This window comes from Ambystoma mexicanum, chromosome 10, assembly GCF_040938575.1.
Source record: "Ambystoma mexicanum isolate Mex_15411 chromosome 10, UKY_AmexF1_1, whole genome shotgun sequence".
Classification (NCBI taxonomy): domain Eukaryota; kingdom Metazoa; phylum Chordata; class Amphibia; order Caudata; family Ambystomatidae; genus Ambystoma; species Ambystoma mexicanum.
In genome coordinates this window covers 291259200-291281824 of record NC_090932.1, presented here as the reverse complement: position 1 = coordinate 291281824, position 22625 = coordinate 291259200, and the positions used below count along the sequence as shown (strand labels likewise).

Sequence of the window (22625 nt, the reverse complement as noted above, 5' to 3'; positions counted from 1 at the left end):
CAGGCCTAAGGACACTGGTACTTTGATCTACAGTTCTTCAGGGGGTCTTCCCTAACCTCCCTGAACCATCATTTACCCAAGCATTTTATTTACTTGCAACGTTGAAGATTCCTGCTTATTTGACAACTGACAGTCTGCCTTCCTTTGTTCTGCCACCCACAGGCCTTGGCCACCCAGTGTCCCACTGACTTTGAGACTCTCGTCCCCAGATAGGGCTGGACTTTATAAACTATGGGCTGCCTAAAAGCTACTAAGCAGAAATCCTGCTGCATTACCTGAATGTTGGTTAAAACTGATTTGCTACTCAGACTACTTACCTGTACTCATCTCACGTTTACTATTGCCTTGAGTAATGCTTAAATGTCTTGCTGTATAACTGTGAATAATTGTTCTTACCTGTGATTCTAATATTGTGTTAGTTGCCTTAGCACTTATAATAAATAACCTTTTTTTTCCTTCATTCCACCAGGCTGACTTCCATTTCCAGACCTGCCCGCATCACTGCATGTTGTAGCCTGCACTTTTGGGCCGGCGAGGGCTTTCTAACATGGCCGCTCTGCTCGGCCTCCAAAGAAGCTGACCCTTGCTTCTGGGTATGGGTCCGGCTGATGGGCTGGGCCGTGCATTTTCTCCCGGCTGACCCCGGAGCCGGCAGGCGATTGCCGGCCCCCTTAAAGGGCCACCAAAAAGGGTCTTGCATGCCCCTGTCTGGGCCTCCTCGCAGGCTGAAATTGACTCCGTAGTGCCTACGACCCTGAAATCTCTTGATCCCTGGTAAGCAATGCTTTCAACTTGCCTCTTGTTTCTGATCGCACCTACCATGAGCCTGTGACCTGCGATGTACTCCCCACTGGTAAGCCCTCTCCCTTGATGTATACCATGCTCTCTAATCCCTGCATCAATGCATCACCATGCCCAGTGTGCCGCTCTGCTCGATGACCCCCATTCAACAATCAGGGAGCCCATCTATGTTAGAGTCTCCCCGGAAGTTCTGCATCCCTCCTACGCATTTCAGTCCTCGCCGGTAACTTGACACTCTTTCGCTAACGCCAGGTCCCTCTGCACTGGGTTACCGTCTTATTACCTTGCAGATGAACTACCTCCCACCTGCCCACCAAGTTGGTATCTTGCCAATGACTTCAAGACTCCAGGCTGGCCTTACCTATGTTTCCACTGGCTCAGCCTAATTGCTGCCCCACAGCTGTATTTCTGGACCTAGATTCTTGTGTTTTTACTCCATCTGCCTGTTGGCTCCCTTGATTGTTGACTCTAGCTGTGCTTTACAAATCTACCGACTCCACTCAAACGCTGCCTTATGATTGTAGTCTTGAATTGTTGCTCTAGCTGTGCTCAAATCGGCCTGTTTCACTCACACTGCTATCTTTCAAAATCTAACCTGTTTCCAACTGCCCCACTAATTTTCAATCTGCTTTTGCCTAGCACTGGCTCACTGTGTATTCAGCTGCCCTGCTAATTTCGAATCTGCTTGTGCTTAGTGGCTCACTGCGTATTCAGCTGCCCTGCTAATTTTGAATCTGCTTGTGCCTAGTGGCTCACTGTGTATTCAGTTGCACTGCTAATTTCGAATCTGCTTGTACCTAGTGGCTCACTGTGTATTCAGCTATCCTGCTGTTCCTGTCTTGTTTGTCACCCTGCCTACCCCCCCTTTGTTTGTTTCTCCCCTAGTGTCACCACCTACACTTCCTCCTCTGCCTCTTACCCTCACCCAACCCTCTTCTCTCCTCCTCCACTTCACCAATGGTGCTCATTGTTTCTCCTATCTTCTCCAACTGTTACACTATCGACTATCCTGCCCTCCTCACTAAGTCTGGTAGGAAAGTTCAAAAAGGATATTTTGAGCTCTAACCCTAGTCTGCCTATCGCTAACCAGCGCATCCTCCAGACAAACCCTCACCGACATCCTTTTTGTCGTTCCTTCGCCAGACCTTTGGACTCCTCATATGGTCTCTGTGCTCTCTCCTTTCTCATCTTCTCCCATTAATGGTGGCACACAGTGGGAGGCCCTCCTGGACCCCTTCCACTCTAAGGTAATCAATGTCTACATGAATGGCACCGTCCTGGTCCATGGCCCTCAGGCCAACCTTCTCCTCTTTGATAGATGCTTCCTGCGCCTCATCAACTTCCTTCTCCTGCTGTGCCCTCTCTTTCCACACTGGCTACCCTGCCCCCCCTCCTTCCCCTTCTGCCCCCCCCTCAGGCTCCTTCTACACCTCCACAGGGCGTACCTCTGATTTGTACCCTTCCCCAGAAGTTTTTCAAGGTTGGTAACCTTCTCCATATTGCCACTCTCAACTCTCGCTTGGCAAAAACACTCCTCTGACATCTGCCGCCTCCTTGAAGAACTCACAGAGACATGCTTCACGGCCAACTCTGTCACAAGCTTTGACACTCTCCTCCCTGATGGCTACAAGATCCTCTATGTGCCCAGATCCAACTGTCCTGGTGGGGGTGTAGCCTTGATCTTCTCGGAGTGGATTCCTGCCTCTGTGATTCCTATGTAGGCCTAGTTCGTGTGTTGTTGTGTTTTCTCGTTTTCTCCCTCCCTTTTACGTTCACCTGGTCTCTGCGGAGGCGTTGGGGCACAGTCGCTGGCCTCCCAGGGATGAAACTCCTCTCGTCTGTTCCTCCTTCTGCATCTGTGTGGGGAAGTGCAGTGATGAGCAGTGCGCTTCCTGCGTGAATATAAGGGGGGTCGTATGAGTATGCAGCCTGTGGTCCCTGACCCCTTCTCCAGACCTCTTCTCCCTGGATGTGGCTTCCCTGGGGTTGCACTACTCTTGAGGCTCACCTGCTAAATGATGATGGTGAGCTCTCCGTCCTGCTGCTTCTGGCAGGGGCGCTCGTTGAAGGGAACCAAGTTCCTTCACTAGTCCCTTGTCGTGGAAGTCCAGGCCAGCTGTGACTAGTCCACTTCTCTTGTAGGTAAGTGTTTCCCTTGTTTCCACTTGCCCGCTTGTCATCCGACTGTTGTAATTGTATTTGTAAAGTTTGTTCTCTGTCCTTTGTGTGTAATGTCTCTTTTCTCTGATCTCTCCCCTTGCAGGTGGTGTAGCGGTGCCGGCGGTAGCTGCGGTAGAAGAAGCGGAGCCGGCTGTATGGAGGAGCAGGGCTGAGATGGTCCGACAGCTGGGAAGTAGCCTTTAATGGTGCCTTAGGGTGGATGTTGGGTTTTAAATGTGGCGTGACCCTGGGTTGGGTGTTTTCATGAGTTTCATGAGTTCTAACCTTGTCTTGTCTTCTTTTCTCGTTTCAGGAATTTGGCTTTGTGGGACAGAGAGCGCAGTTGCTGCGACATCGATTCGGGATCTGCCAAGAAGATGGAGCGTTGCCGTGAGATTCGAGCCAGGGTCCAGGTAAGGATGCTGTTGTTGCAGGATCACGAGTTAAGTAGCTGGTCCAGGCGGCAGTGAGCGTCACGTTGCCAGGAGGTGCAAAGTAACGCGAAGCTTTTGCTTGAGGGATCGGTGGGTTTATATAGTCTTGTTCCCGGCCACGCCCAGTAGCTCTGGCCTGCCTGCAGCCACGCCCTGCCACACCCGATGAGTCAGCACATTGGGATGTTCTCTGGAATAAAGGCTTTCTGCACCTGGAAAGTTCTTGTAAAATAAGAGCACACCAGCACTGAAGTAAAATAAAAGCACTCCTGCACTGAAATAAAGTGTTCCTGCTCACATCTCTATATGACCCATTGCCCAAGTCACTAGATGGTGTGGTTTTTGTGTTCTGGGGCCCGTGGCCATGACAGGGGGCAAGTGGTGCATCCATCAGTACAAAAGGCACACTGTGCTTTCTTACCTGCTGCAGTGTTCTCCCTGGAATGGGAGGTTGGTATGGTGAAACCAAAGAAACGGGCGAGGATGGAACAGTTTGCAAAATCCAGACAGGGCCTGGCACAGGTCGACGTTCCTTCCTGCTCCCAAGCCATGGATATCTCTCTCCTGAATCAGACCCTCTTAGCCCTGAAAGATAGCACCAGTATGCTGGGCACCAAAGTAGATGCCCTTACCTGCGGTTACATGTCTTTATAACAAAACATTTTATGAAGAATGCACTTATAACAAAACTTTTAGAACGAAAAATATAACAAACTCTTTTTTTGGGGTGTGTCCCCCCCAACCCCTGTTTTCACCCCTAAAAACCCACCCCAACCGTGTCCCCACAAGATTTAACCCTTTACCCCACCCTCACATACATTTTCGAGATATTTTCTGTTATAAAAGATTCGATATATGTGCAATCTTCATAACATTTTCGTTATAAAGACTGCATACCATTACCTGCAAGGTTGATCTGTTGGCTGTTCAGACTGACAAGCTGTTAGGCAGAATGTCAGCGAATGAACAGAATATTAGTGATGGGGAGGATAAAATCTCAACATTGCAGAAAGGTAGCAAACCTCCAACAAACAGTAAAGAAAGTTGCAGATAAGAATGACTATGTGGAAGGGAGATCCAGAAGAAACAATATACAAATTCTGGGTGTACCGGAAACAATGGCCATTGATAATATGGAGAAATTTGTGGAGAAACTGCTAATGGATCTATTGGACGGATCCCCTGTCTCTTCGCTGTTTATGGTGGAAACAACGTACCATTCTTTAGCTCCGAAGCCCCCCTCCCCCGGGGCCCCTGATAGATCTATCATAGCTTGAATATATTGCTACAGAGACAGGGACATGGTGCTGAGAAACTCCAGGGAGAAGCGCAACCTGAAATGGGGGTCCGCAGTGATTAATATTTTACCGGATTTCAGTCCACAGGTTCAACAACAAAAGAAGCTCTTTCAAGACGCTAAGATGATCCTGCACAAAAATGATAGATGACATGCCATACTCTATCCAGTGAAACTAAGAATTGTGAGTGAAGGGAAGACTATGCTCTTTACGGACCCTTAAACTGCAGTGAGATTTGCGAACGACTTGCCAGATAGGGGTGGATCACAGCCGAGATCCCCTCAAGATTAGATGTCTCCTGGGTGTTCAGGTTCAATATGATCCCGCTGGGCTGCTCATACTGTTGGGCATGGCTGAATTATATTGACGAGCTGAGATCAGCTTTATTTTGCTGCGAAGAGAAGACTGTGGAGCTGCTGCCTGGCATAAGGAGTCTACTACTGGTCGGCACTCAAACACGCCTCAAAAACCCCGACCCCAAATACAAACACTTCCTAATAGACAGGAATACTATCTCTGTCAAAACGCTGGCCGTGTATCTGGACTCCTCCTTAACCTTATCCAGACAAGTCAACTCAACAATCTCGTTGGCAGCTTATACTGCTAAGCTCATCAACTCTTGCAGACCCTACTTGTCAACTGACAGATGCCTGACCCTAGCAAGAGCCCTCATCTTGTCGAAACTTGACTATTGTAATATTCTCTTGGCTGGCTTAGCGACCAGCAGTTTAAAAAAACTTCAGGTCACTCAAAACAGCGTCCTACGGGTGGCCTTAAACATACCCAGAAGAGAGCATATCTCTGAAACCAGACGCAAAGTGCGATGGCTGCAGTTTCAGGACAGAATCAGATTCGAAACAGATTCGAAACGATGGCAATCAACCATAAATGCCTCACCAATACAGCGCCCAAATATCTCACCAACTTGATCACTCCAACCCAAACCGCTAAGCCCACACGCTCCGCTTCAGCCTTCCTTCTCACGGTACCCAAATTCAAAAGAACCAAGGCCAGGGGACGCAGCTTCCCAGTTGTAGCAGCAAAAGGTTGGAATGCTCTGCCTCCCACTCGTCATTCCGCAAAAGACGCAAGACCTGGCTCCTCACACCCAACCTCTAGTCCTCCCACAGTGAGAGTATTCGCCAGACCCTTGCTTACTATTGCTCTGCACGAATGACCTGAGCACTGTGAACCTTATCACTGTATAATGTTACTGTATATGTCAATATTTAATTGATTACTGTATCTGCAAATACTTACTGATTGTAAAGATGCATAATCTTGCTACCGGTAAATCCTATGTCTTACGTTGTTGCCTCTAGTAACACCTGTACATTTTATTACCCTGCTTTCCAGTGCCCAGATACCTACAGGTGAGGCACGCTCTACAAATGTTAAATAAAAATAGCGGCTGACAGTTGTTCCCCCATCTACGCAGGAACAGGGTGTGTGCATTTGTTTGACTGTTGGGCTGTAAGTAGGGGGATTGGGAAGATAGTTGGTATGTTTGTGTTTCTGGCGTGGGTGGGGGTAGGATTGGAAAGTTGGGGTTTTGTTGTATTGATTTACGCACAGTATTAGTGATGGCACTTGTCATGATTCTCATGATCTCTTTGTGGATCCCCCGACTGTCAGAAGGAGGCAGTGAGAAGCTGGTATCTTAATGGGACGCTTGTGGAAAAGTGTTTGGGCTGAATACATTTATGATGTATATTATATGTGAGACCAGGTGAACAGATCACGCTGATGACTTGGCATGTCCTTGGGTTTACCAACAAGAAGTTTTGGCTAATAATGAACCAGCCGAAAAGACATCAGGTGAACATCCTTCAAGAGACTCACCTGAGCGTAGGTAGTAAACACCCGGTTGCAAATGGGTGGGGGGGTTCAAAGATACGGCTTCTCCTTCTCGTCCCATTACAGAGGCATAGCCACATACATACACAGGTTACTGGACCTTCGCTTACATCACCAGATTGGTGATGTAGTGGGGTGCTTCATTATCTTAGCAGGCAAACTGTTGGGGATGCAGATTCTAATTAACATATACGCTCTAACTATTGACTGGCCAGACTTTTTCCAGACATGTGCGAACTATGTTCAGAAATTCCCTGCATACAAGATTGTTTGGGCTGGGTATTTTAATATCTCCATGTCACTAGACCTAGACAGGTCATCCTCTGCTCAACACGCACTCCCAAAGGCTGCCACGAAGTGGGGTAATATAGCAGAATATCATGGGTTGATAGATGCTTGATGGCTCATGAATCCCGAAGTGGGAGTATACTCTTTATTCTGGGGTACACAATAGCGGATCTAGAATAGATTGTGTTATGGTAACAGCTGATATAGCAAGTTCACTTACCAAAACTAAAATTCTTCCCTGAATGTTGTCCGTTTCACTCTCCAGTGGTGATCTCCTTCGTTAGACTAGCGCAGGCTCCTAGAATACAGAGATGGCGGTTTACGGGGCGTGCATTGGAGGATGCTGTATTTAGGGATGAAATCGAGCAAGAAATATAATCCTTTTTTCACAACAATGTGGTCTTTGTTCAGGATTCGAGAATAATGTGGAAAATGTTTAAGGTTTATAGAAAGGGGTGCTTTATGACTAAGCAGGGGGGGTCTTTAAATCTCTTCGGGGAGCTCGGACATCGAGAGGATGAAATTAAATGCCTGGAACACCAATAATTGCAACAAAATAATCCAGAGATTGAGATTCTGCTTCGAGCAAAGAGGGGGTAATTAGTTATGATGGCTAATAGAAAGAAGAAGTTTTGTGGTGATCCGATGGTGACAGCTGCATATTGGGAGGGTGATAGGCTCAGTGGTTAAACATGAGCAACGACAGGGATCTATCCTCGAGGTCGAGGTCGAAGACACTTCCGTGGCGCTAGTTAAGAGACCCTAAAGGGATTAACTCAATTTTCTGAGATTATTATGACCGCCTCGAATCTTCCTATTCTCAAGTCGATCGGTGCGAGAATGGTCAGTTTCTTGACAGGCTGGCACTAATGTGGCTTGGCCTAGAGCAGGCTGGTATTTTAAACGAACCTCCAGCATCTCCCCAGATGGAAAGGCTGCGGGGTTAGACAGCATCACAGCCAAGATGTATAAAGAATACTTCGGCAGCTGCGTAATATGTATGAAACTTCTTTAGCATCTGGCTTGCTACCCCCAAGTCCACTAGGTCTGCCCTGGTAACAGTTCTATTGAAGGATAGCAAAGACACTCAGAGATGTGCCTCCTACAGGCCCCTATCACTAATAAATATGGATAATAAGATAATCGCTAAATTATTAGCGGATATATTACTGCCACACATGCCGGCTCTGATCCTTCCAGGCCAAACAGGATTTATACCCGGGAGGACGACCCAGAACAACTTACGACAACTATTTACCCTGATGCATAACGTTGATGCCGAGGTTCCAATCATTATGGCCACGCTCAATGCAGAGAAGGCTTTCGACTCCCTGGGGTGGAATTTCCTGTTCGAGGTGTTGCGTATATCTGGGTTGGGTTTGGCATTACTCCAATGGGTCAAGCTCCTTTACACTTCCCCTAGGGCTGGAGTGCTAACCAATTGGTTGGTTTCAGACTATATCACGCTGAAGTGAAGAAAAAGGTAGGGATGCCCTCTATACCCCATCTTGTTTGCCCTAGCTGTCGAGTTATTAGCTTGCTACATAAAAGACCATCATGCCCATAGGGGAGTTAAAATCTATTCTCGCATTTGAACCATTTCACTCTATGCAGACGACATGTCATGTCATATGTTAAGAATCCCAAGCACAACCTACAGCCCCTGATACAGGAGGTATGATACTTCAGCGACCTTTCAGGACTAAAGATCAACTGGGATAAATCGGAGGTGATGCCTTTGACACCGGGGTACAGCGGTGACAACTGCTCCCTCCAACCTCTATACCGAGAACTATGTAATGGCTCTTGAACAGCTATAACACAAAGTAGAATCATGGATCCTCCTTCCATTGTCGCACGCTGCTAGGATTTCGCTCGCTACAACGGTTGTAATTCCTAAGCTGCACATCTTTAATAACATACCAATAGTACCCCCAACTAGGCTTTGGGCACGTCTCTGAAGTATGATAAGGTTAATTTGGGCTGGGGGACAGGCAAGGATGTCATATGACATCCTGACTGAACATTTGAGAAAGGGGGCTTATAATATCCCGAGCGACATGCCTATTATTTAGCGGCACAACTACAGTATGCACTTTGGTGATGGTCCCCTACTCCGTTCCGTCCGCATGTAAAATTGGAAAGAGCTGCGACCTTCCCGGATGACTTCAGGGGGTTATTGTGGAGGAAAAGAAGAGGTAATGGGAGGAAAGAGGTACAGTCAGTGCATACCACGTGTAAAGCGTGGGCACGGGTGATGCATAGCCTCCCTGTCCTCAATAGCCTCCCTGTGAATTAGAAGTCTCTGAAAGTGCATGAAACCCATCATATCTCACCAACACGCTTACTCTCTCCTTACATCACCACTCAACTAGAACACAGAGATACTATGACACCATTCGGTATAACTGTTCTCATATCAACATTCGCTGCTCACCCCACATCATTCTAAAAAATCACTGCTGGCTACACACCTCCCAGCAAGGCGTTCTCCTCAGGCCTAACGCAGCCACATCCGATCTGGATTAATCCTGCCAGAACTAACACATACTCCTGACCTCTCAACCACCACACCTACTGCTAGAAAGCAGCTATTACACTGATACTGCACGAGCTGTACACATACCTGGTGCTCACACGCACCTTTTGACTCTCTCTACTCTCTCTACTGATATGAACTTCGGTTCCCAAGGGCGTTCAACCTACCAGCGCCTTCAGACCATACCAATGGTATATAAGGCGCTATATAAATGCAAAATAACAATAACAATTTGGTGGGGACGAAGAGTTGTATGCTCAAGGCTTTGCCATCTAGATGGTGCACGGGTGGATATTACTCAAAAAGGTATTCAGGCTCCACTTTGAGTACACTCACTGGTAACTATGCTATTGTACTTTAGACTTAGAGAAACGTTACACACCATGTGGCCTAGCTACACAAACACACCAGCAATATCCACTTTAGTTCAATGTGTTGCAGATCCTCCAAGGTTTACAAAACTGGTGTACTCATTGTATAAGATTATACAATTATATAAAGTGGACAAGAAGATTACTTTCAGAGAAAGGTGGGAGAGGTCACTGGGAAAGGAGTTGTCCGATTCGCAATGGAAACTAGTGTGTATGCAAACTCGGAGACTGTCATTGAAAAACCGGTTTAGGCTGATTCATTTTAAGGTTTTATATCAGGTTTACTATACTCATATGTGCTTTAGCTGTGCTGGTTCTTTTTCTTGCCTCGTGTTGTTTGATGTTTGTATCGTTTTGCCATTGTTTCTATTTGGAATTAAAATAATACAAACAAAAAAAAGAACATCCTGAATATTGACCACTACGGTCGAAATCTGGCTTGTAATAGACAGGGGGACAAAAGGCAGGATCCTTCTCCAACTAAACTCCTCAGGGACTTCCTAACGGCTCCTACCCAATCCAGATGTTAGTGTGCTATAGGGATTTGCGCCATATAGACACCCTGTTAGATGAAGTCCTGTTTCTACCATGCTCACGTTCTTGTCTACTGTCCTCCAACTACACACTCCTCCCACTTCACACACCTCTATTATCTGTTCCCTCTACTCTTCTACCCCTCTAATATATCTCGCTTGTTCTAAGGCTCATCTCCACCCTTTGATGTTGCTCCACCATTGCGGGGGCTGGGGCTATCGGGTCCCAGTCTGGATCTTGGCCAAAGTTTGTCTGTTGCTGAGAAGATGTGGTGGCCAGAGGCTCTCCATTACTGGACAGCCCCTGCCTGTTTGAATGGTCCAGATCCTTATCATTGGTGGGCTATGGGGTGACTCCAGTTTGAATCAGAGAGCAGAAGTAGCATCCAGCCTTCTGGGCGAATGGGTTCCAAGGCTTTCAGGCAATTCCTTTCCTCCAAATAACTAACATTCGACAATGCAAAGCACAATTCAATGAGGTAAGATTTGTTTTGTTACAGCTTTACCCAGTTTAAGGCCAGTATAGCCAACAGAAAGATAGTTTTCCTACCTGAATTCCCTAGTTCTTGATAGCCAAAATCTCAAGGCACTTTTAGGAAGAAGTGTGTGGAACGTCGCCTCTTCTTTAGGTTGGTGAGGAGGGGGATAAAACACTGGGAGTTTCATTTTCACGGATAAATCTAACATACAACTTTGGGTAAAAATGATGACCTCACTCTGAGAGTAATCTTTTCTCTAGGAAAGATGATCTAAGCTGGCTTGCAAGAAGGTCTGAAATTTGCTTACTTACCTTGCAGATGTTATAGCCACTAAGAAAAGAGTGTTCCATGGCAGCAGCATAAGAGAGCATGAGTGCATGAGCTTGAAGGGTTACTCTATTAAGAACGTTAGAACCAATTTTAGGTCCCAAGAAGGAACAGTGCATTGTACTGGTGGGAACATTTCACCAGTCCTCTTAGGAATTGCATGAACTTAGACATAGAAAAATAAAATCCCTCTTCAAGTGTGTGCTCAAACACTAAAACGGCTCCAAGGAAACCTTAAACGTTGGGATCTATAGGCCCTGCTGGGCTAGATCCAGCAGGAAAGATAGAACTGATTAAGTGGTGCAAACAAAAAAGGTCTAGTTGTCTGCCCTGCACCAACTGGTGAAGTGTTTCCAGCGGCTATTGTAGATTGTCTTTGTAGCCGGTTTTGTGGCCGATACAAACACGTCCATGACGTCATTCGAGAGATCCCAGTCCCGATACCTCAGCCTCTCAGCAGCCATGCATGATGGCTGAGTAAGACGAGGTTCGGGTGAAGGACTAGACCCCTGGCTTCAGAGAGCAAATCCCCCTCTTAGTGGAAGACTTCAAGGAGGGCAATGCTCATGTCGAGAAGATCTGGGCATTATTATTATTGTATTTATTGAGCACGGATTTAGCTTGGGGAAGCAACTGAGCGCTTTACAATCATAGGGGTAAGGTTAGGGATCTAACAACGGGGGGCAATAGGCAGCAATGGATCTACAAGTAACTAGCAGAGGAAACAGTGGGGATCAGATAACTCAGACTAAGATAAGGTAGGGAGTGGACAGTGTACGGACATAGGTGTTAGGGGGGACCCATTCCTTGGGTAGCAAGTCCTCTTGGGACAATCTGGGGAATTAGAATAACAGTGATTCCACTACTGCTCAACCTCCTGAGAACATGGGAGATAATGGGAACAGGTGGGAATGCATACAGTAGTGGTGAGTGCCAGTCTACCAAAAACACATTCCCCAATGCACCTCTCAGGGGAAAGTCCCTGAAGCAGAACAAATTGCATGTCCTGTTGACATTGGATGCAAACAGTAACCAACTGTAGGGTTTTCCAAAGGTTGAAGATCTCCAGAAGAATCTCTTGGCACAGCACACCCTTGTGGAAGACTAACCTTGACCGTTCCGGGCATCCGTCACCATGTTGTCCATCTCAGTCATATGGGCTGCAGAGTGGTAGACATTCTCCAACACCCAAAATCAGAGCCACATCACTTCCCTGCACAGACGTGAACTCTTCCCCTTGATGGCAGGCAGGAAGGATAACAAAAGAAGTCTTATTGCCAGTGGCTCCAGCAGACTGATAAGCAGTTTTGATTTAGGGCTGATCGTGAACTTGCCATGGTGACTGTCACAGACTTTCAGGGATGCATTGTCACCACAGTCACCTCTGGACACCAGTGAATCAGGGAGATGCCCAATCTTTGTAAGAGATGGCAGGTTTGGCTCTGCTGGTCCAGAACTTGCTCTGGGGAATACATCTAGATGAGCTAATTCCCTAGGTAAGGGAATACCACCCCCTCCCTCCTGAGACTCAACTCTATCATTTGCAACTTCTTGGTGACAAGGTGAAGACCCTCAGGGCAAAGAATAGACCGAAAGACATAATGCAGAATTGATAACGAGTGCTGCCAATCATGGACCACAGGTATGTCCTGTGCTTGGGAGCATCAGCACATAAAAATAGGCATCCTAAAGGTCCAGTAATATCAAAAAATCGTAGAACTCCAGAGGATCTCCAGCAAGGTTACAATTTTGATTTGCTATTCCGAAGGAAATAGTTTAAATGCTCCAGGCCCAAAATTCTACATCCTTCGGCACCAGGAAGTAATGCAAAAGCCTCCTTGCCCTATTCCTGCTCTGGGCACCAGCTCTATGGTTGCTTTCTCAAGCACAGAGCAAATCTCTTGCAGTAACAGCACATTTAGTTGCAGAGAAGAACCTGATGGGGGCAATTTGGTGAACACCTTAGGAAGGCAATGCAGTACCTTTGCGTCACCATAGGCCGGACCCATGCATCAGAAGTAATGGTGAAGCATTCTTTGGAGAAGTGCGCCAGCTTCACCCCCACCATGGGGACATGTGAGAACCTCTCACAGTAGTTTTCTTTTATTCTTTATTTTCATTTTCAAAAACAAACATCAAACTTATTCTAACAATCCTCCAACCCCCCTCCCACCCCTTTAATTACAATAGACAAAATCCAACTTAAGCATAAGTAAAACATCAGAAATGATTCCCCAAACAAGGTTAAAAATATTCCTCTATCCTACCCTTCCTAAATCAATTATTTCTACATAACTCCCCTGACCCCCCAGTCCTAATCACCCGAGTTAACAGAGCTAATACATATCCAGGAATTTCCCCCAAATCTTTTCAAATATGGATAGCTTTTTGTCTGTACCAAAAAGTACTCTTTCCATATCTGCCAACATCATCATCTCATCCGTCCAAACCTCCACCCATGGTGACAACCTCGACTTCCAACCCCCTCAATATACATTTTTTAGCAATAGAAGCCCCTCTAAATAGCCATTTCCTTTGTGAGTTGCATAAATCATCCTGTAGTTCATCATCCCCTAGAATTAAGGTGCAGAAACCATACTCTAACGTTTTACCTAACTAATTATCTATTATTTCACATATTCCTTTCCAGAAGCCACTTATTTGCATGCACTCCCAAAGCATGTTGTACCAATGTCCCACATCTGTGGACACAACCCCAACAATCATTTGTATCCATTTTGTGCAATCGCTCCGGAGACCAATACACGCTACTCAAAATGTTTATCTGATGTGATCTATCGCATAAAATTAAAGAACACAGGCAAACATTCTTACACATGGTCTTCCATGACAATTTTGTAATCTCACACTGTAAATCTCCTACTCCACTCTTACAACAATAAACCATTGTCCTTCAATCTAGAAACAATCAACGTAATATCTACTCACCAATCCATCTCGACCTGGCCTGTCCCCATTGGATAAAGGTACGAAATAAGTTCCTTTCCTAGTATCAAATTCATCAATTTTTTTTAATTTCACTGTGCTTCTATTATTGGAGTTTTTAAAACAGATTGTGATGTTGCACAAGCAAAACAACTTATGACATCACGTCCAGCGATTTCCCGAGAGTCAAAGGTTAAATGATTACACTTCCCTCTGATGCAATCAGGTGTGTGAAGTCACTTCCGATACCCCTGGTATTTTGGTGACTTTCCATCCCTGGTTTAAGGCATGTCCAATCGATTTTCCATGTTTAAGAAACAGAATAACCATGATAGTTTAGAAAAAATATCAAAAAGGAGTTTTGGTACAAAAACAAAAATAAAGAGAATTGCAAAGGCAGTGAAGGCAAAGGACAAAGACAAGCTTACGAGAGCATACTTTGGAACAATCTCCATCAATTGAAACAACTGCTTAGGATAGAAAGCTGTAAAAGTAGATTCTGGATGATACAATCCCTAGTGGGGGTCTGAGCGCTGGCAAACTGCAGCCCCACGGCTAGGATATGATCAAGGCTGAATAAAGTGGAAACGGATGAAGCAATACTTTTTAAAGCATCGCACTAACATTTGACAGCTAAAAAGCGCAAAGGTGGCCATTTCATTGCAAATTCATTCTACATAGTTAAGTCCTTTTTGATTAGTGTAAACAAAAATAACTTGTATTTTGTATCTTGCTATCCCCTTTTCACCTGCCCACTAGCATTAATAGATTATATGATATCAGAGGACGCTTACACCTTTGTGACAAAAAGGAACAATTCTCTGATGCTGCAGTCTGTGTTATAGACTGGCCACATTTTGGTGGCCCATGAATACACTAAGGTTGTAAAGACTATTAGCAATTCAACAGTGGCTTTAACTTACTGATCATCTTCCACACTCAGAAGTTGAACTTGTTCTTTGATTTTCTTCCCAGACGTCTTGAGAATAAGATTCTCCAGGAGGTGGAAATCATCCTGATTAAAAATCTCCCCATCTTCCAAGGGGCCGATAATCTACACAGGAGCCGACAAGAATAAGATTTAATTAATGTACAGTACTCACTGTCAACTGAGAGAAAGGTTACCACATCCATGAATTCACCTACTCAAATTCAGTTTGGGCAATAAGGCATAATCAAAAAAACAATTAGATGACTTTAATGCACAAATCAACAATTTATTTTACCAACACATTACAGCATTATTCCTTTGTATGTATCATTGTTGGAACCACACTAGTAACAACTTCAGACAAAACTCCTTCCTACAATTTTTAAAAGGAATCCATTTTGGACCCGAGTGTCATTGCACCAGGTCAAGTCAGAGGACTTTTCACAAGTCAGTGAAGTCCTCTGATCACATTTTTGGAAGGAGGTCAAATTTGTGGCTACTATTCTTCCAGAGGTAGATGTCTAACTCCAAACAGATAAGAAGATAGATTTCTGTTATGCAGATTGTTACATCCATGTGTTCATGGCGAGAGGAAACCTGCCAAACAGACTTTGCCTAGCTCACATGCTATGGAAGCCTTCCCCAGTTATGCCTGTACCAGGCCTTTCCCACAGAACTCAGCATAGGCACCGGGTGGCCTGCCATCTCCAATCTGGGATACTGGCAGCCAGTATGAACCCAAATACAAGGCTGCGCATCAAGCTATTAGCGCCATGGTTGCCTCCAAAACCTTACCGACTCCGCCCTGGTGAATGGAGCTATTACCGCCCCATTCCAAGGTTGGCGGGGGCGGTAATTCCCCATCCACCAGGGCCCTTCCCCATTCCCATTTGAGCCCCCATAGGAGAAGGCGCTAATAACGGTTCCGCAAATTGCGGTACCGTTATTAGCACCAAAGTCCCTTTGAGGGTCCCGTCCTTAACGCCTGGTAAAACAAGGCGTTAAGGGAGGACCCGCAAAGGGAACTCGTAATAGGGCGGTAAGGGATTACCGGTACCGGTAATCCCTTACCGCCCACCTCGTAATGAGGCCCACTGTCTGCAAACAACTCCTCCTTCTCTGCCTACTTCACCATCCCCATGATTGAAAAGGGTGTCCCTTGGTCCTGTCACTGTCAGAACTGCAACATTTGGGTGGATTCCACAGAATCTCATGTCTGTCCCTAGTGATTTACCTTCCGTCTCTTGTGGCTATTCGAGGAAGATAAGGGCTAACTAAGCAGTCTGGGTATATGTTTTGCTTTGCTCTTGGGAATGTTTTGCAGGTAATCCCAGTGGATCCTAGCAGACTGCAAAGACCATTTGCTTGCCCTCCAGAGAAAAGGATAGCATATTAAAGGAAATGTAATTTTCTATCCAGAAACTACTGAGGGGGTTTGCCACCTCTAGGCAGGAGAATGCAGTGTTGCTTCAGTCGCTTACAGCATTACAGGCAAAGCTGTTCAAGCCGGATCCCCAAGGCCATGCGGTAGGGAGTCCCTGAAAAGGTATTGTGGCAGGCACAGGCACCTCTCTATCTCAGGGATCCACGCAAGATATAAGTATAGTCTGCTCGCAACACAACTCCTTTCTGCCTAATGGATTTTAAACCCCAAGAATCAGCCCCTCATCATTGCTGTTGGGTGGGCTGGGGGGGGTGGGGGTATTTATGGGGCAATCCCAAGGGTTAATAAGCCTTCATTATTCAATTAAAGACACATTTTAGGTGCACACCTCTGTTATATGACACAAATGGATGAGCGCCCACACAGAAGAAGAAAACAGCGTGCTGAAACAGTACATTAATGAAAAGCTGGCCTGAGGTAACATTTGCCATTAGTACCTTGGATGGAATGTTGCCGCACCGGCAGTCAATCAGGACAAAGGGAATGCAAATATGATTTGCGGGAGCAAGCATTTGATCTCCGACTGCCTCAGTGCATCATCCACCATTTTCCCTTCACTGCCTTTTACCTGGAGCCTACCCTTCCCGCATGCATGCTCCCACCACATCCTGGTAGTGCCACTGCAACTCGCCTCTCTGCCCCAACATACCTCTGAAAGTCTCAACTCCCAACCTCCTTCTTCATATGGCATTCTGTCTGGTTGCAGTCTGTCTTCTTTCCAGCATTTTGCACACATCCAGGGATGTGACAGCCCTGCACTTCATGATGTCTTTTTTGTCTTTCCAATGCCATTACAAAACGACTGGTGCTAATGGCAATCGTAAACTAAGGGGGTGGCTGTACTGTGTGGTAAAAGCCAACCACCCATTTGTCCTTGCTTCAATGAAGAAGGGGCTGGGAGTTGTGCTTACAGAATAATGACCAATTCCACCTCGCTGGCAGATGCCTGCTCTTTTTTCATACCCAAGAATCAGGAGCACAAGCTCAGGACATGCATTAGCCACAACAGTTCAAAGCCATTACAGAAAAACAAAAAAAGTAACCCTTACCCTGTTCTATGTACTGATAAAGCAAAACATGCTACAAATTATACCAAACTGGATCCCAAGTGAACATATGCTCTGGTCAGGATATATAGAGGGATTCATGGGAGACTACATTCCTCACATGTTTTGGGTATTCAATACGAGATGCTGACACACAGAGGCAAACCCTTTACTCTTCATAAAATCGCTGAAAACCATGCTTTTTACAAGTCCAAAACTTACATACTAGCATGGCAGTTACAAACTGACAATTGAATACTGGACAAATCTCAACCAATACCTTCTCAGTCTTAGACCGCAAAATCCACCGGAATCAAACGAAAATGGACACGAAACACCAAACGCCAACCACTTTGACATTTACAAGAAATATCCCTCAACGACCTGGACCCAAAAGATGATCAAAACAAACAACTGATCATAGTGCTACCTTGATAAACCGGAACGAAAAAGGGTAACGCTTTCGCATCAGCTTTTCCAACGCATGCTATACATAGACACAAAACACTTAAATCCAGAAACTGGAGATCGGACACAGTCTGGTCACTTTCCACTGCTCTTGATCATCACGCATACAACTCAACACCAACCAGAATCATCATGACATGGAACTCAAAACAGTACAAATTTTGCATTCCAAAGGACTACAAACCAGCAATGTGTACCACTCTCGGGTCAAAAGCAGATGGCAGCTAGAAACAAATCAGTCTAGCATTAAACTCCAATAGCCAGAGCCATCATTAATCCCAAATCTCCGGTCCTTGCTCCAATTGATATTGATTCACCTCTCCACCTTATAGCACTAATATGTATATATATATATATATATAAATATATATATATATTTGTATACACACACAATGAAAAAACTTGGTTAAAAGGGACGTTCTGGTTAAGTTGCGCTACTAAAAACCTATGAAATTCAGTAAAAAAATGTTGGTAATAGGACGTTATGGTTACAAGTAAAATTGAAAAAACCCTGAAATTTGCCATTTATGGTAAGCTAAGCAACCATAACTCGTGCCACCACTGTGCAATGCTAAGACTAAAACCCAGTACATCAAAGATGACATCACAAATATCATTGATGACATCACTGATGACATCACACATGTCTAGCCCCTTCTTTTTTGTTCACTGCCATATCTAGGCCAGGTGGAATTATTTACTGAAAGTCAGAAACTTAACATTCAAAAGGTATTACAATTATAGATATTGCTAGTCTTACATGTTCTTAAACTACTTTCCTTAGAATTTAAATCACATCTCATGATGTACATATATAGGGGAAGAAGCAGGCCAGCAATATTTTTTGTGCGTGAATACAATCATTTAGGTTATACACAGTTGCTAATGATACTGCCTCTTGTTTGCTTACTTTACTCTTCATATATAAGCCCCATATTTGTATGCATTTTAGTCTATTTATGTTTTGTGTGCATTAGTAGAAATATGTAGTAAGTGATGCATTATTAGCTACTTTGTGCATGTTTCACACTACGGAAAAGTCTGATACAAAAGCATTCACTGTTTTATTATATAACTTTGGAAAATTACAACTATTGCACCTCTATGGTGTATGCTGCAGCCAATGAACAAGTTACTTATTTTACCTGGTAACGTTCTTTCGATGGGATGTTCCTCCGACGTATTCCACATCTATGACAGTAATGACTACAGCTGTGCGGCTTGGGAAAATTTTCGGCGTAGGCGTCGATGACGTCGATACACTGTCACTCGAGGGCCTCTGTCGAGGGTCGACGTCACCGGATGTTATATAGGACGCACGGCGCCCGTAGCCTCAGTTGTAGTTTTTTCCCCAGAACGTGTGGCACCAATCTCCTGCCAGCATGACTGCAGAAAGCCTTGCGGAAACGTAGGCTGCAATCGCATAAGAAATTCTGTAGAGGGGCAGGCTGGGAGGGTTCGATGTGGAATACGTCGGAGGAACATCACATCGAAAAAACGTTACCAGGTAAGATAAGTAACTTTTTCTTCGAGGGGATTGTGTCCCCCGACGTACTCCTCATCTATTACAGACTCCCAAAGCAGTACCAACGTATGGAGGTGTGAAAAGATTTTACAAATTTAGAATTTTAGAATGCCCAATCAAATTGCTGAATAGAGAGGACTGCCTCACCAAAGGCCAAATCCTGCCCATGGATGGAGTCCAAGGAATAGTGTCTCACAAAAGTGTGGACAGAAGCCCATGTGGCTGCTTAGCAAATACTGCAAATCGGAACGCCCCTCTGTAGAGCCGTGGTGGCAGCCACACCCCTAGTAGAGTGAGCCCGTAAGCCAACTGGAGGGTCCTTACCCACCAAACGGTAACACTCAGAGATCGTCAAAATGATCCATCTGGACAAGGTCTGCTTGGAAACAGCCTGACCTAAACGCCTTCCACCATAACCAACAAAGAGCTGATCGTCCACTCTGACCCGGGACATCCGTGAGAGATAGAAACTCAAAGCTCTCCTAGGAGCCAACCTATGGAGCCTCTCCTCTTCCTTACCAGTATGCGGAGGACAAAACGCCGGAAAAATCACCTTCTGGCTTAAATGAAATTCCGACACAACCTTCGGAAGAAAAGAAGGACGAACCCTAAGGACAACCGTGTCCTTATGGAATACCGTGAAAGGTGGCTTGGCAAAAGGTGCCTGCAACTCACTTACTCTGCGTGCGGAAGTAACCGCAACTAAAAATCCAGTCTCAAAAGACAACAGTCTCAACGCGCAAGAATGTAAGGGCTCAAACGGAGTTCCATTAGGAACTTTAAAACCAAATTCAAATCCCATCCCGGCACCTGGAAAGGCGACGGTGGAAACACATTAGTTAGCCCTTTTAGAAACTGAGAAATCAAAGGGATCTTAAAATAAGAACATTCCTCAGACGAGGGCTTAAATATGGACAGCGCCGCCAGGTAACCCTTAATCGTACCTACTTGCAGGCCCTTGTGGGCTAAAGAAAGCAAAAAAGACAAAACCAAAGGAATAGAACATTGGAAAGGATCCACATTCTGTACCCTGCACCAGTCGCAGAACTTTCTCCAACGGTACAGGGATTTCGTTGCGGGCCTGCTGGCCGAAAGCAACACCCCCATCACGTCTTCAGGGAGGTCCCAATCTTTATACCTCAGCCTTCCAGATATCAAGCATGAAGGCTGAGAGACTTGACCTCTGGATGGAGAACGCGACCCCCCTCATGTGAGAGCAGATCGTCTCAGTAGAGAAGACGACGTGGAGGGCAGATGGACATGTCTAGAAGGTCCGGGTACCATGCTCTCCTGGCCCATGCCGGAGCAATGAGGACCATCCGGGAACCGAACCTCCGTAACCTCCGCAACACTTGCGGAATGACGGGGACTGGAGGTGTTAGGTAAGATTTCCACAGAGCTGGTAAATCTTCCTTTCCTGGTTCAACTCCAGAACTTTTTGCTTTTCTAGTGGGATATTTTTCATTAATACTACCTCAGTGAGTGGGAACCTTTTTCCACACTCACCTAATCTTAAACTCTTTTTATGGGTGTCATTTTTAAGACTCTTCATAGTGTCTTTTTAAAGTTATCATGTCTAACAACTTATTGGCAATAAGTGCATGTTGTTGCTGGGTTTCCCTAGGGGCTCCCCATTTAACTCTATTGTGCTAACCTTGAGTGAGCTACAGTTCACAAGGGTAGAAAGGATCTTTGAATCCCTTTTACATTTTATTCTGTGAAACCAGTACCCCCACCTTATGTGGAGTGCTGGGGAGATTCAATGTATCCCCTTTCACATTAAAACTGTAACAATTCTGTTACAGTGACAAGCTTACGTTTAATGGCTGGTGGCAGTGATACCTTTTACTAATTTGGTGCACCTTTACCGCGTGCTGTAATCACAGCTGCAGTAAAGGCACCTAAGGGTGCTCATTTTACCAAAATGGCCCCCGTCTTCTTTTTCTGCCATTTTAGTGTTTGTCGTTTCTTGTTCCTTCCCCTGACATCCAGGGTGGGAAAGTCCTTTGTTTGAGTTTTGTCTTTGGCAGGCGTCCCCTGGACACCCCGCCCAGGCTCCAGTCAGTCTATAAGCACAGGAAGTGGGGGAGGAGTCCAAAACTTCCTCCTCCTTTGTCTTAGGCTTTCCTTCAACTGGGCCAAATCCCAGTGGGGGGCTGGCTGTCCTGATTGGACAACCAGACGCCCCTTTCTTGTAAAATGCAGTGAGAGAATGCAGAGGTTGTGCTGTAGTTCCTGATAAATACTGGGAACCTGGAAGCTGAAGTCATGTCGACCACTGGAACAGAAAACCGAAGAGGATGACGAAGGAAAAGCGGCGGGAATGATTTCCAGCGACCAGAGAGCCTGCTGTGTAACCGGAGCCTGCTGCAACCCTTCCTTCCGATCGACCTGGGGTCTCCGAAAACGACGACCCGAACCCATGGGTTGCTGCATCCTTGCGTTCTGGCAATACCCCAATACCCTGGGACCTCCAGCCACTGTTCGGTGCACGGTCTTCCGAATTCCAAATCTCGCTGAAACTTTGTGGGCAATGTTAGGGAGAATTCTCTGTTTAGGCTGAATTTCCTAACCTAGTGAGTCCCCCGGCAGCTTTGCTGGATTTTTGGGGTTTATTTTTTTCTCCTGCCAAGAGTGAGACTCTTTTACCCTCACTCTTGGACATGATTTGAGTGTGTCTCTTTGATTCTAGATGTGTTTAATGGGCTATGGGGTCTTTTACTCCATAGGGCTTCATGTGCTTTTGTTATGTGTGTTACACAGCACCCTCAGTGCAGTAACACAGGGGTGCCATAGTGACCCCCCATTATAGACTCCATACCCTGGGACTGACTACTGTCTCCCAGGGCATGTAAAGTCACCATTGACTTTACTAGTCTCAAATTCTGAACAGAACCAGTACAAGCCATCATATTGTGGACGTACTGGCTGGGGCAATTCGATTGCCCCCGGGTCTGTTAGTCGAGGGGGCACGTCTCCGTCCCCCCCTGATCGAGTTTTGGCTGGTGGCAGTGGATACTACTGTTTATATTCGACCGCAAATATATCCCTATGGGATTTCCCATTGTTAAAGGCTACCAACTTTAATTATTTAATTCCTATAGCCTCGAACATACCGCCGGTTTATTTATTTATTAATTCTCCGGTTGGTATTTTTTGCCAGAACTCGGTTCTAAAA

At 45.6% G+C, this 22625-nt stretch overlaps 1 protein-coding gene across 3 annotated transcripts in view; it reads right to left on the bottom strand.

Annotated features, from left to right (window-relative positions):
• The window catches only part of UGGT1 (UDP-glucose glycoprotein glucosyltransferase 1), a 2047742-nt gene that overhangs the window by 722268 nt on the left and 1302849 nt on the right, over positions 1-22625 (bottom strand). For all 3 annotated transcript variants that reach the window (XM_069617855.1, XM_069617854.1, XM_069617856.1), the window contains one exon: positions 14957-15087. In XM_069617855.1, the coding sequence (XP_069473956.1) occupies positions 14957-15087 (131 nt within the window). The remainder of the gene's footprint in view (positions 1-14956; positions 15088-22625) is intronic.